The sequence below is a fragment of the Argentina silus genome (assembly GCF_951799395.1).
Source record: "Argentina silus genome assembly, chromosome: 2".
NCBI lineage: Eukaryota > Metazoa > Chordata > Actinopteri > Argentiniformes > Argentinidae > Argentina > Argentina silus.
In genome coordinates, this window is record NC_139656.1 from 7,141,951 (window position 1) to 7,156,717 (window position 14,767).

Consider the following 14,767-nt stretch of genomic DNA (forward strand, 5'->3'; position numbering starts at 1 on the left):
TTATTGTGTAAAATGTGTAAGATTAGGTTGCAGGTAAATTAGATAGATAGATAGATAGATAGATAGATAGATCATGAACAGGAACACACTTCAGAAATGTCAGAAATGGTACAGCAATCATTTGAGTGTGTGTGTGGCTGTGTGTGTGTATGTGTGTGTGTGTTCAGTGTGTGACACGCATGCTCACACACTCGCACACATGCGCACGCATGCACACACACACACACACACACACACACACACACACACACACACACACACACACACACACACACACACACACACAGACACAGACACAGACACACACAGACACACACAGACACACAGACACACACACACACACACGAACACGTTAGAGTCATAATGCAGGCACAGCCAAATGTTACAAATGCTTATTCCGGTCCACAGTGCAACCAAATTAGGAAGGGAGAAAAAGAGAATACCTACACACTTTATGTCTTGATAATTGTTCTCTGAGTACTTTTGTTTATTTAAACGGAGCTACTGTATATCTCAATGAAACTAACTAACTGTTTAGTTGTCTGAGGCTTTGCTGCCCTCTACAGGTCAGTGTATGTTAATGACTCAACATCTGGACAGAGCAGATACTCCCCAGGTATAGAGGATGTTACACAGCACTCAGTTGACCTAGATAGGCAGAGTCGCCTCAAGGCACAGTGCAACAGTATGAGAAACCATGTGTTTGATGTGATTGATAAAACCAATAAAACTATATCTGGAGAAAACAAATGTGTCTGTGTTAGTTGTATGAGCACTATATGTGTTGTGTATATGTGTGATATTGATATTTGCTCTCTACTGATACACATTATGTGGGCCTCCAGTTGGTCTCTGGCGGGAGGCTGCTGGCCAGCTTCTTTTGGGCCACCACTGATAACCCGGTTGTGGTTATATATATGCTTTTTATCTCTACAGTGAGAAGAGATGGGTCACAATACAAAACAGTTGTGGAATTATCACCATCTTGTTTATAGCTATCCAATACCTTCAAATCTACAGAGTGGGAGAAGGACCCAGGGGTTGTCTCTGGACAGGTCCCAGGGAAGTGGCTGCTGCTGCCCTAACAAGGGGTGGTGGCGGCCCCTACAGGTTAGTATTCGCAAACACATCAACACAGAACAGAGGAGTAGGCGTGGATGGAACACTCCAAAAACCTTTCTCTGTGGCTATGACGACAAAGCAGTAGAACCCCCTGATACAACTCTAGACATACATAATTGCAATTCCCTTGTATGACATTAGCAGGAGAGCCCACCTCTGGTTAATGTATGTTTGTCTATAGCAACTTCTCACAAAACCCTACATGTTTTCTCTACCTTGGAAAGATGTACAGATGGAATGACAGACAGATGGAGAGATGAGAAAAGATGAGCAGACCTCTCTCTGTGTTAGTCCTCCTCTCCCTGCACTGTAAGAGGTCATGTGCTGATTGATTATTCGCAGCACATAAACTCTTACTGTTTAGGGCTGAGAGCGGGTGAAAGAGGGATGAAGGGACCAGGAGGAATGATTCAAAACACACCCACACATTTGTTTTTTCTCTCTCTCTCTTGCTCTCTCTCTCTCTCTCTAATATATATCATGTTAATTAAGCCTGATCTCTCTCCCTAATATATATCACTCACTCCCTAAGCCTGATCATGGTTTTGTGGAAACTGCAGTGATTAGATTAAAAAACACAGACAGAGAAACACGTGGCACTACAGAGAAGTCAGACACCCCCGCCTCCCCCTTCTTGTCTTGATGACTAATATTTACCTCAGTAGTGTCAGGCAACTGTGAGGACAGCCAAACTACAGAGCTCGCTGCCAGGACCTGGATGTGGCCTCGCAGCCCATTAAAACAGACAGACAAATGATGTGGATCACATCATACAGCCCTCTCTGGTCATCTGCCCTCTCTTCAGACCACTTGAGCACATCACTCCATTGGACCTATAGTCTGAACTGAAAAAGTGATGGAGAGAGAGAGAGAGAGAGACAGAGAGAGAGAGAGAGAGAGAGAGAGAGAGAGAGAGAGAGAGAGAAAGAGAATGAAAAATAAATGTTGTGGCGTAAGGCTAACCACAGAGTCATTTTGGCTTCACCCACAGAACTCTCTGTCCACATAAACAGGAAAACCAGAAGGAGCAGAGAGTGTGTGAGCGTGCACGGAATACTGAAGGACACACATTACACCCATATGAAGACAGAAGACCAAAACACATGCTTACATACACAAGAATGAAAACGTATACGCACACAGACACACACACACACACAGACACACACACACACACACACACACACACACACACACACACACACACACACACACACACACACACACACACACACACACACCAGTCTGCTGATGCTAAACTGCATTAAAGGGGCACAGTGACTTGATCCATGCAGAAACATCCAGTCATGTTATACTATAAATAAAAACACTGTTCTGATTGACCATACAACATGCTTGATGCAGTTTTACAACATCTGTTCAAACCAGGCCTCCCTACTTCCCTCTCCCTGATCTAACACCTCTAATTTTTCTCCTCACCTGTCACCACCAATCCCCTCACACGCCACACTTCCTTCCCGCTCTCCAAATGTCTTCTCCCTTTCTAATCTTTTTCTTACCGTCTCTCATTCCATCCCATTCCATTCTGTTTCTCAATGAATTATCCCCTCTTGTCCTTCCCCATCTTTCCTCCACAGACCTTCCTCCCACTCACTCCTTCTCAATCTATCCTCAGATCTCCCCATTCATGGCTCTCTATCGGTCTCTCTCCCTTTTCATCATTGTTTGTAATCAGAGTGAGTCAGGCGATGACGTCAGTCATTTATAGGTTTAGAGCCAGACAATGACGCCCTCAATAGTAACAGGTTAGGGTTAGGGTCACGACTGACTGACTGACTGACTGACTGACTGACTGACAGACTAACTAAGAGACTAACTAACTAACTTACTGACTGACTGACTGACAGACTACCTAAGTGACTAACTAACTTACTGACTGACTGACTGACTAACTAAGAGACTAACTAACTAACTTACTGACTGACTGACAGACTAACTAAGAGACTAACTAACTAACTTACTGACTGACTGACAGACTAACTAAGAGACTAACTAACTAACTTACTGACTGACTGACTGACAGACTACCTAAGTGACTAACTAACTTACTGACTTACTTTGAGAAACGCATAAATCATGTGTTTAAAAGGAATATTTGTTGTGTATGTATGTGTGTGTGTATCTCACACACACATTGCTGAATGTAATCTCACTATGTGAACATGTTGTTTGCTGCATGATGTACATACAGATGTTCCAAACATTGATTAAAACCAATGATCATATATAATGATCTATATATAGACACATACACGCATGCACGCATGCATACACACGCACGCACAGACACACACACAAACTAGGGAAGCTGGGAAGAAGGGCTAAACCACATGTGTAACAGACCTCCCCAAAACAAAAACAGCCATCATAAGGATAAATCACACCCATCCTGACCAACATACCGATTCGACCAAACACACACACACACACACACACACACACACACACACACACACACACACACACACACACCACTGTGCCACAAATTACTGTTCATTACTGTCACACTCACATTTCACTTCCTTGCTCCTATTAAAGAAAACAAACCCTTTAAAATCCAGCTGACAAAAAACAACTGAGACAGCTCATAAACTAAGATTTCCGCTCTTACAATGAAAACAGTTCAAAAATCAAATCCTCTTCGAAAAAAAAGATAATGGTCAAGAAATCTGCTGGTGATGATGGCGATGAAAAAAATAAGAGGAAGGAGGAAATTATGATAGTGGTGATTAAGATGATGAATATGCTGGAAACAGTGGCAGTAAGATGATGTGTTGAGGAATAAATCCAAAGGCTGTGGTTCAGATGATAAAACCTCTCTCCAGTGGCAGCAGTAGTAGTAGTGGTGTTATCACTAGCAGTGGCAGTAGTGGTTGCAATAGTACAAGTAGTATTGATAGTCATATTGATAAACTAATAATAGTAGTACCATTGATAGCAGTACAAGGAAGTCATTTTCGGATTCAGGATGACCAGGCACTTTGGATTTGAAGTACCACTCTTATATACACACACCATGGCCCCTCCCCCTAGCGTCTCCCGGGACAACGAAGGTTTCAAGAATCAAAATACAGCCTACATGTCTGACACACCTCCTGCCCTGTACGCCCCCACCCCCGCCTCTCCAAAAAATGACAGCTTATAGGGTATAGAGTCATATCATATGCTTCTTGACCGTCTCCCCCCATGCTACCTCTTCAAGCAGACAAAAAAGAGAGACAGAGAAAAGAAGAGAAAGAGGGAAAGAGACAGAAAGAATCCTCCCCCACCCCCTTCTCTCTGTTATTTCTCGGACTGTTGTGCAACAGCGGGGAACAGATTCCAGAGAAGAGAGTCACGGCTGTTGTAAAACTTACTGGCAAGAGTGACTCTCTGTGTTTTTCTTTTACTGTTTCCCTCTCTCTCTCACTTTGTTATCAAAACCATATGTGTGCGAGTGTACTCCGAGGTCTGGGAGGGACAAAAGGGACACAGGGAAAGAGAGGAGGTAAAGAGAGGGAGAGGTGGAGGAGAGAAGAGCCAGGGCACACCGACTTTTGATTGAACGACTGGTAGAGGTCGGGGATGGAAAGAAGATGAGCTTGACAGAGTGAGAGAGGAGACAGAATAAGAAGAGACAGATGCCGTTATTCAATCCATTGCAGATAGCAGCTTTCCATACTGCATTGTGTTTGATCTGCAGATGTCAGACCCAGATCGAGGGAGTTGACCGATTTAGCAATTGTCAGTAGAGTTGCGACTGCTGCGTGACTTCTCAGACAGTTTCAACATCGGTGCCGAATGGTTTACGCTATGAGAGGACACACTGCAGCGCAAATCAAATGCACTTCAGAAACAGCAGTGTGGAAACCAGCTATCTGCAATGAATTTAATCCCGGCCAGAGGGTAGAGAAAGCTACAGAGAGAGAGAGAGAGAGAGAGAGAGAGAAAGAGAGAGTGGTGGAGTGTGGATCGGATGATTTAGTGCTCTCATCCTAAAAAAATAAGATGTCAACCACACACACTCACAACACCGCAATGGCTTACAAATTCACCCACTCACATCACTCTCAAATGTTTTGCATATGCATCTCAACAAACATTAGACCAAACACAAAGATTTTACATTTCCACTCTCTAATTTGCACAAGTACCATTATTTTAAGTTACATCATACATGCAGTGACACTCATATGAAACAAACAGCTCAGAGTCAGAGACGAAGGAGGAGTGAGAGGGTGAAGGGAGGTTCTGGCTACTGGGACACTGGGAGATGAAAGCAAGGGAAAGGGAAAGACGAAGAGGGAGGGAAGGGTTAGAGAGGGGGGGGGGGAGATTCCCGAAACATCTGGAAACAATCATGAGCGCAATAGTCTACATGCTTCAATTTTGAAGGAACACTGAGTCCTCGCGCTCCCCGTCCACCTCTTAAACAACACAAACATGCTCACATGCACACGCACAAGATTTAAGTGAAAAATCAGTGCCAGACAGAGTGCCACAAGCTATGTGCTAATTCCCCTAGTGGCTTCTGTTGGTACAGCAACATTAATTCATTAATATGAACATTTCTTAGATCTGTTTTTCTCTATGATTTATGATTTAGCCTGGTTTAACCAAGAGTGAGAAATGTATAGCTGTATGGTGTGTGTCAAATTTTACACAAAAAGCTCCCGGATCTTAATAGGAAAATTAAGCTATTCTGATTTAATTGAAGTGAATTCAATGTGTTTGAAGTTTTTAAATAAACAAAGACAAAGTGAAGGGGCACACACATTAACTTCAGCTAAAAACAACACAAATACCTGCTCATTGAAAAAAAACAAGAATGCCAAATAGGTTTGGTAGATTTGGCAATTTATTTTTGGGAATGACAGTGGTATTGATATGTCAGTGTGGTTTGCTGTAACCTCTTAACCACAAACTAATACTCAAGTCATTTATTGCGCTGTAATGATAAATAGCTGTTCATATTTATAGGTAACTTATGAAAATCAATTTGAGCTGCTAATGTATGGAAGTCAAAAACATTTTACAAAAAGGTGCATCATTAGAATCAGTTTCTGTCTGTCACAACTGACAACATTCATCATCAACATTCTGGTAAGGGTGTTTTGACTTCTTGGATAAGCTTTGTCCACACACAAGTTTAGCCCCAATTTTCTCAACTGAAATCTCTAAATAAAATAATGTATTTCTATGAGTCTCCTCTCTCTACTGAAATCTCTTGAGAAACTCCTGGTAGGTCTGTCGGTGTGCAGATGCTGCAGGCACAAAATGCCCCCCAGGGTGAGTCAGGATCTGAGGATCCTGGAACATCGAGAGGAGCTCCCGGCTCATCCTGTCGGGAATGACATGGTCTTCCTGGCCAAACACGTGTAGAGAAGGCATCAGGAGGGGTGCAGGAGCATTGTAGAATCTCTCGTGTTCTGAACATGCACTTCGGAACCCGGCAACCAGGATAGCAAAGCGGAAGCAGAATTCAGGCTCCAGGTTTTGCTCCTGTAGAGAACACAACATTGCCACCAAAGCAGCACCCTGGCTAAAGCCCAAAATCCCATCGAACGGGCCAAGTTCCTTCACAGCCCCCTTCACGGCCTCCATGCTTTCCTCAAGCCCTAGGCTCGTCTGACACTGCTGCTCAGCATTGAAGCTCCGAGCCTGGGCATCAGAAAACCACCACCCCCTAGAGTCATCGCCACCTCCATTCTCTTTCCCTAGTGCTTCTGGTGAAAAGTGAAAGAAAGGGAGAGAGAGCAGAGTGGGTTGATTAAACACAAATTCAACAATTTACTTGAAGGCGCTATACACGACACAAAGGTTGACATGCAAATTTGACAAATCCAATTATTTATCTTCATGTGAAATCATCCTCTGAAATGACATTACATTTCAACTGACATACTATAGTACCATGAACAGCAGGCATGTTCTCAGGATTTGGTTGAGCTGCCCTTTGCCTATGATACACAATACCCGCTTTTCACATCAGTGAACCATCACCTATTATTTTCTTATGGGCTTTGTTATTTTCTTTTAGAATTCCTCAGGGAGGAATGTATGTTACTGCTACATACCCCCTGAGTGACAGACTGATACACCTGCTCTTCTTGACAACATGCTGCATACCGCAACAGGGTAACTAACTAGTAGCTACTTGTGAAACCCAACTGAGACGTGTCTCACTACCACTCCATGTTTGACTAGGCTACTACATTGAATTATAGCCCGTCAAGAGCTCAAAACCCACCTTCGACAGTTTGAGGTACCCGGTGCGGCGCGCTAATGTAAACCAGTTCCACCTGTTTCTTCAGGAGCTTCCGCAGCGCTCCCGTCTTCTCGCGGAACGGGCCACTATTCTGTCGGTAACCGTGAATGCACAGGATCCGGAGCGGGGCTGTTAGAGTAGCCATTCAATAAGAAGTCGGCGAAAAACCACGGCACTTGCGTCGGACAGGCAACACTCGTCTTGACTCTGTGAACAAATATTGCGTTATGACTCAAAGCGTTGGTAAAACTATCTCAAATCATATTCATACCTGCCCATCTATATACATGCTTTTATCGGTTTAACATCCAATACACTTTCATTCATCGATTGTTTTGAAAGCGCTGACAGATGAGAGTTACAGTGTAAGGGTACGTAATTGCTCGTAGAGAAACTGAAGTCATTGGGCAATGGTTCCGCTTGGATGGCCGCGACCAATGATCTATAGTAGTTTTGTACCTAGATGATATGGCTACAGTTGTAATGGTAGCTAGCTATAATCCACTTTTTATGTAGGCTACGCTGTACATGTCTAATTCGTTTTCCAACAGACGGCATGGAAAACAAACTAGAAGTAGTTTGCTGACAGTGGAAAACAGGCTCTGGGGCTTCTGTTGGAGCTGTTGATGTTGAAAAAGTCAGCAGACATGGCTCACCTAAAGTGGTGTGATGTTTGGCTCTGTAACGTTTTCATTGAGTAGGTTTATGTATGAACTGTGAGATTAACAGTAGTAATTATGTTAGATTTCTTTTCATATCTCCAGGGCCATGCACAGGGCGTTGAAAAGAGGATTTTGGGAAGCTACATCAGTTTCTATGACATGAGGCAGCCAGCTTTCCTGGGGGTGGAAAAGGAGAAGAAGTCAGGTGATGGAGATGAGCAGGGAGATCTTCCCTTTCAGACAAAATCAGAGCCATGAAAGAAGAGAAGGGAACTGGTCATTTTCTACTGGTGAGAATTGTCTTTGGTATCCTAGAGGTTGTATGCAGCCTAATATATCTGATGCCGATTCTTTGTTCTCTTGCAGAACTTTGAGGCCACAGAGAAAAGGTAAGTGAGCTGCCTCCTGTCTCTCCTCTCTGTGATTCTGAACCCACAGTAAGTAATGGGACAGTGAAGCATTTTGTCTTCTTTTGGCTCTATACTCCAAAAGTTTGTATTTGAAAATAAACATTTACTATGAGGTTAAAGTATATATTCTCAGCTTTTATTTTATGGTATTTCTGTACATATTGGTTTCACCATTTAGAAATGACAGCACCTTTTATACCTAGTCCCCCTATTTCAAAAGTAATGGGACAGATTCATATAATGTCAAAATTATTCTCTCCTGTTTAGTATTTGGCCGACAATCCTTTGCATGCAATAATTGTCTGAAGTCTGCGGCTCGCTGGGTATCTTCTCTGGTGATGCTCTGCCTGTACTGCAGCCATCTTCAGTTGTTTGTTTTGAGATCTTTGTGCCTAAAATCTTATCATCAGGAAATTAAATGCATGTTCAATTGGATTTAAATCTGAAGATTGACTTAGACTTTTAGGCCCTGAAAAACTCCCTAGTTGCTATGGCAGTATGCTTGGGGCCAGTATGCAAGATTAGAAAGTTTTGCAGTACGCTACGTTGCAGAAATTGAGTGTGTAAAATGCCAGGATGTCAAACCAGATTTGCCTTTCATATAGTATGAATTCACTGTGCACTATTCAGGAGGTTTTAGTCCCACAATGCAATGGAGCAGATAAGGGGAGCGTAGCCTAGTTGAAGCTAGACCAACATGGTACAGACTTCAAGTCATCAAACGGCAAGAGAGGCTGAGAATAAACCATGTTCAGCCCAGGGAGCCATCCTGCTGAGCGATTTTGAAGTTGGATATGCCATGTGCCCATGGGCCCACCAGTGATTGCAGGGCATTGCAGTGGCTGGTGCCAAAAAGACATTATAACTTTATGAATTGAAGACACACTTTTTCATGGGTTTGGGGTGTCATCACCAACATAGTTAGCTGTTATCACCATCAATCATCTACATTATAGTTAAAAGACAATTGTACCCCACTGGAAAACTCCACTTCCATACCCCAGTAGAGGGACGTGGCCTGTGGACTGTGGAACGTCACTTCACGAGGGTCTATGGCAGTGCCCATTAACAGCATGTCCTGGCTTCATTGCAACAATCCCATCTCTCATTGGAATCTACAGAGCCCCTTAGAGGGCATGGAGGAGAAAAAAAAAAACAGCCACGCTAATCTTTACTATTTTGTACCATCAATTTAATAAATCATGCCCTCAATTTAATAAATCGTTCCCACGATTTAGCATCTCGTTTCAGAGATTTTTTCAGGTATACAATTGTCTGGATGATACAAGAAAACATAGCCTACTTATTCAGACCAAACACTAGTAGCCAATATCACTAGTCTCACTACCTAAGTCAAACGAGGTTACTATATTATTCCATTAATGGAGGAAAGGTTTACTCCTTTTCAGAGTACAGCACGTGTGACCTGCATGCTTTTGGACCTGACCATCGCTACCACTGTGTTCACAGTGGGGAAGTCAGTAAATAACCTCCGTCTTTCACTTTCATGTTGACGTGACCACTATAAATGATACAAAGCACACACATCTGTAAACACTCACCCCATTCTTTGTGAATAAAAGATGTTTATCATACTTGATTAACAATAAAAAATAAATAACAGCCTACAACCTTATCTCTTAACATTCCATCTCATCCTGTCTTTCCACATCTTACTAGGAAGTAATGTGTGTGTTATCTGAGGACACTGTTTTTCTTTGGTGATACAGTGCACCTGTGCAGCCCAAAGTGGAGCTCACTTCCTGTAAAATGTGCAAATGTAAAATAAGAAGATGATAAAAGCAGGGTGTGAAAGGCATAAGAACTCAAATAAAAGATTTTAGGGCAGTAATAACATAAATAAATTGCATTCTAATTATAAAGTCACAGTCACTATTTTTTAAAGTCACAACAGTTTTTGCCTCTGATATGGTGTAACAAGGAATTCCATAGCTTTAGTGTGTGAAAAAGAAAGCTGCCTCTCCACCTTCATTTTGTTTTACTCTGAGGATATCTCCCACACTGATGGATTTGAGGGCCTGTGAGGTCACACAGAGAGGTATTCAGTTACAGTTGATTGGTGCTAAACCATTTAGTGCTTTAAAAACAAGTACAAAAAAGGGTTAGGGTTAGCTCTGTCTTTCTGTCTTTCTCTCTGTCGTTCCAGTCAGTACTCTTGCTGCTTTGTCAACATAGGAGAGTTGAATTTGGTATAGACACAGATGTGTGCTCTATCCATCCTGTTACAGTAGATAAACCAGTCTTTTAATTAATGCTGTTGTGTCCTTGCAGATACACTCGTTTTCTGGATGAGTTCTTGGAGTTGGCAGAGAAACATTTCATGGTGGGGACCTGGAACGACGTGTCATCTATCATAAAATATTCTTCAGGAGATATTATAATATTTACAGAGAGATCATATGATGAGATCATAATGAACCCCTGGAACAGTCAGACTCAAAAGGATACCAAACACCCAGTGTAGTGCATTACATGGCTGAAATTGCACCATGTAGGGAATGGGGTGTGATTTGAGACAGACACCATCCAATAGGAGGATGAAGACCATACTCCTGGCCATCATGGACAATCCCTCCCATCCCCTACATGACACTGTGGCAGAGCTGAGAAGCTCCTTTAGCAACAGATTATTACAACCACGTTGCACTAAGGAGCGCTATAGGAGATCTTTTCTGCCTGCTGCAATAAGACTGTACAACTCCTCCTCCGGCTGGCTCGATCGGGGTGATCAGAGTCAGGCTGGGGGATGTTAAATGATACTGGACTGTTCTTACTGTATATAATGTTTCAGATGTCTATTTTATTCTATTATTCTATTGTCACTTTATTTTGTTGTTGTTTGTGATGTGAGCTGCTGTAATGCCTTAATTTCCCCTCGGGGATCAATAAAGTACCTATCTATCTATCTATCTATCTATCTGAGCCCTCTTTATTACATTCTAGGTGGGGATGTCAGTGCACTACTACGTTTTCGTCAACAAGCCATCTGCGGTGCCCAACATGAGCCTAGACCCGGGGAGACTCCTCACCATCATCAAGGTGCCCAACATGAGCCTAGTCCCGGGGAGACTCCTCACGATCATCAAGGTGCCCAAGTTCAACCGCTGGCAGGAGATCTCACTGTCCTGCACAGGATGGTGCTCATCCAGACTGCCATAGAGGAAAGAATCCACCAAGGGGCGCACTACATCTACTGCCTGGACTTATTTTCTGTTGTCCCTTTAGACACTTGTTGTTTCATGGTTATTGTGCTGAATGGTATTGTCTTTTGTGTTGTATGTAATCCAGGGCTACCATGTAAGACACGTTTCTATATCAATAGGACTCACCTTGATAAATAAAGGACAGATTAATACGTAAATAAAACTATTATAGACAAAGAGACCAGAAATGTTTAACATTAATCATTCTCTTCTATGGAGCCATTCAGTTTAATTCTATTTCCGTTTATTTGCACAACTAGAAAGACAAAATTGGTACTAAGTTAAAAACAACAGTACAGTATGTGCAGGATGGCAGCTCACTAATTCCACCTAGAAGTACAACCCTTTTGAAGATAAAACAAGAGACATAAAAAGAGACATGAAACAGCCCACAGACAATAGACATAAAGCAATGACTGCACAGCAGTATGACTAGATAATTAAGACAAAAAATAAATAATGTAAAAAAAAAAAGTAGACATTTAATACATGTAATGTATTAAAGTGTACACTATTAATGGTTCATTAGCCGAGAGAAGCAAGGCCTTCATTAGAAATTAATGTTTTCTTTTGTTTTTGGTGGGATGTCTCATCTTATCATCTCTGAGCTTCCTGACAACACAGAGAGATTGAACAGTTACTGTATGTATTGGTCCTGAGTTCTTTGACCCAGGACACATCGCTGGGACGTTGAGGTTGGAAAAAGCACTAACTGGTCTGCCCAGGGGAAGGGAGAGACCACTTTAACTGTAAGTGTATTTCATAGTAAGGTAGAACGCACCCCACCCTCCTCCCAGAGGATCAGAGTGCAACTGTACTGGGACTGAGGAAAGCTAATGTTCTTTGACCCTGTTAATAACAAACATCTATCTATGTTTAAATACACTTTCACTGAGAATCTTTCTCTTCAAGGGTGGTGGTTGAGGAATTTGCCAGTGAAGGCCTCTGTAACAGTGGAACAGCACAGTTACAGTTGACATAAGCATTTTTCTGTAACAGGGATCCCAATTAATGCAATTGCTATGCTGGATCAAATGTGTCTCTTCATGTCATAAAAACCTTGACTGTTTGTAAACATATTAAAACTACTGATTTAATATCATTGCAAGTTGTTTTTATTTTGTTTATACAAATTGATACATCTAATTAAATGTGCAATTCATTAACTACATTTTAGACATATTTTATGTTTTGTCTGTACTGAACATCAAGTTCACTTGATACTTTTCTATCCTCCTTCCCTTTCTGTCTCAACCTCTGATTAGTTTTATGTCAAAGGAAATGTTACTTGAGGATCGGCTCATGTTGGGTTGCTGGGCAAGTTGGGTTCAATACTGGGCTGTTGTACAGGTTATGCTGGTAGGAAGGTACAACAGTGCTCTGTTATAATACACAAGCCAATTAGGGAGAGTTCAAAAACACACCCAAGGGACGGAGCTGGCTCTGCTCTCCTGCACTGAACCATACTTCTATACCCCACAGAGAGGAGGGGGGAGAGAAGGAAGGAGGGAGAGAGAGAGAGTGAGGGGAGAAAAAGCAATTAGCAGAGGGGTGTAGAGAGCGGGAGAGGGAGAGTGGAAGAAAGGAGAGGAGGGGGGGATCCTGTACTCAGGTGTAATGTGGCCCATCGCTGTCAATGTGATATATGTGGAGCAGAAATACTGTATTATAATCTCCCTGCTGTGAACGAGGGAAAGGGAGAGAGGTAGACAGAGAGGGGGGCATATAAATAGAAAGAGAGAGGGGGGGGGGGGGGGATAAACAGATAGACAGAGAAAAACGAAAGACAGGGACAGCTAAATATAATCTGGCCAATACAGGACACAATACACAGTAAATACACTGTACTATATCAAATCACTGGACATCACCCACCTACTCACACATAGGTACATCTGGATTCCTGACTGAATGCCCTATATCTAGTGTGAGCATGTGTGTATATACTCATGTATCCATTGCTTATAATTTGTCTTTAATTAACCTTATCAATGGAGCCACATGAACATGGGGAGAGAGGGGAAAAGGAGGGAGCAGTGATAACCTTGAAAGAGAATGCACTTCTCTCTCCTCTTTGAAGCGTTGCTCAAGAACATTTTGCCCTCCTCTCCTATCCTTATCACACACACACACACACCCACACACACACACACCCACACACACACACACACACACACACACACACACACACACACACACACAAATATATTACCCTGGTTTAATATATATTTTTAATAGCTTTTTGTATTGCAGTGAGCTATGGGTAAGGCTAATGTCATACAATTGTATTCTGATGGCAACACGGCACACAAAAACACACAGGGACACATGGCCACTTATAGCCCACCGTCTAAGCCTCCCACTCAGTTGAGGCTCGTGAGAAGGGCCCCAGTCCTTGGAAAGAGTGGAGCCTGGACCGGAGGGTGAGTCAGATTCAGAAAACACGCATCACTCATACCAGCCAAAAACACCAACCTCAAGGGCACAAGACTCATGCCAACGGACAGGACAGCCATGAGAGATAAGACAAGCCCACACACCAAACAAACAAGCCAAGAAATAAAATGCTGGAAACTGTAGGTGAGACAACATCTCTTGTTCTTCAAATGGCAGAGCAGAGAATAGAACTGTCAGTCAACTCCGTGCAGCAAACATACCCTCAGAATCTTCTCTCTCTCTCCCTCTTTATCTCTCTGTGTAGGGAAAAGAGTGAGATTGATATGCTGTATAAAGAGTGATTAAGGGAGGCAAGAGAGAGAAAGAAAGAGAGGTTGGGGAGGCATGTGTAGGCACAGATACAGTGAAATTGGGTGAAAATTAAAGAAAGAAGGGAGATGTATAAAAAGATGAGAGGAGAGCAGAGGCGTAAGAGGAGTAATTTAGCTGAAGTCATTAGCAGCAGCTTATCATTCTCATTAGCTGGTGTCAGATTGGAAAAGATGAGGAGAGAGAGAGAGAGAGGATGAGAGGGTGCACAGAATATGGTGAAATTGCTTCCTCTGTGACATAGTTGTTATACAATCTGGACTGCCTTTTTAAGCTTTTGAGAAATAATTTTTTGGGGGGTAAAAAGCAGTTGGT

At 42.5% G+C, this 14,767-nt stretch overlaps 2 protein-coding genes across 3 annotated transcripts; one reads left to right on the forward strand and one right to left on the reverse strand.

Annotated features, from left to right (window-relative positions):
* Nucleotides 1-5,972: 5,972 nt before the first annotated feature.
* Nucleotides 5,973-7,745, reverse strand: ovca2 (OVCA2 serine hydrolase domain containing). Of its 2 annotated transcripts, none has more exons than XM_083686487.1 (2): nt 7,373-7,745; nt 5,973-6,845 (listed from the first exon to the last, which is right to left on the reverse strand). In XM_083686487.1, the coding sequence occupies exons 1-2, from the start codon at nt 7,533-7,535 to the stop codon at nt 6,337-6,339; spliced, it is 672 nt and encodes a 223-aa protein (XP_083542613.1). In that variant the 5' UTR covers nt 7,536-7,745; the 3' UTR covers nt 5,973-6,336. The 2 variants fall into 2 exon arrangements, with proteins under 2 accessions (XP_083542613.1, XP_083542612.1); XM_083686486.1 differs by having other exon boundaries at nt 5,973-6,848; nt 7,373-7,743.
* LOC310816353 (globoside alpha-1,3-N-acetylgalactosaminyltransferase 1-like) lies at nt 7,640-11,765 on the forward strand. The gene is made up of 6 exons (XM_083686507.1): nt 7,640-7,761; nt 8,155-8,342; nt 8,419-8,441; nt 9,872-9,939; nt 10,755-10,806; nt 11,427-11,765. Exons 4-6 carry the CDS (start codon nt 9,893-9,895, stop codon nt 11,640-11,642), a joined length of 315 nt encoding a protein of 104 aa, XP_083542633.1. The 5' UTR covers nt 7,640-7,761; nt 8,155-8,342; nt 8,419-8,441; nt 9,872-9,892; the 3' UTR covers nt 11,643-11,765.
* Nucleotides 11,766-14,767: the final 3,002 nt, after the last annotated feature.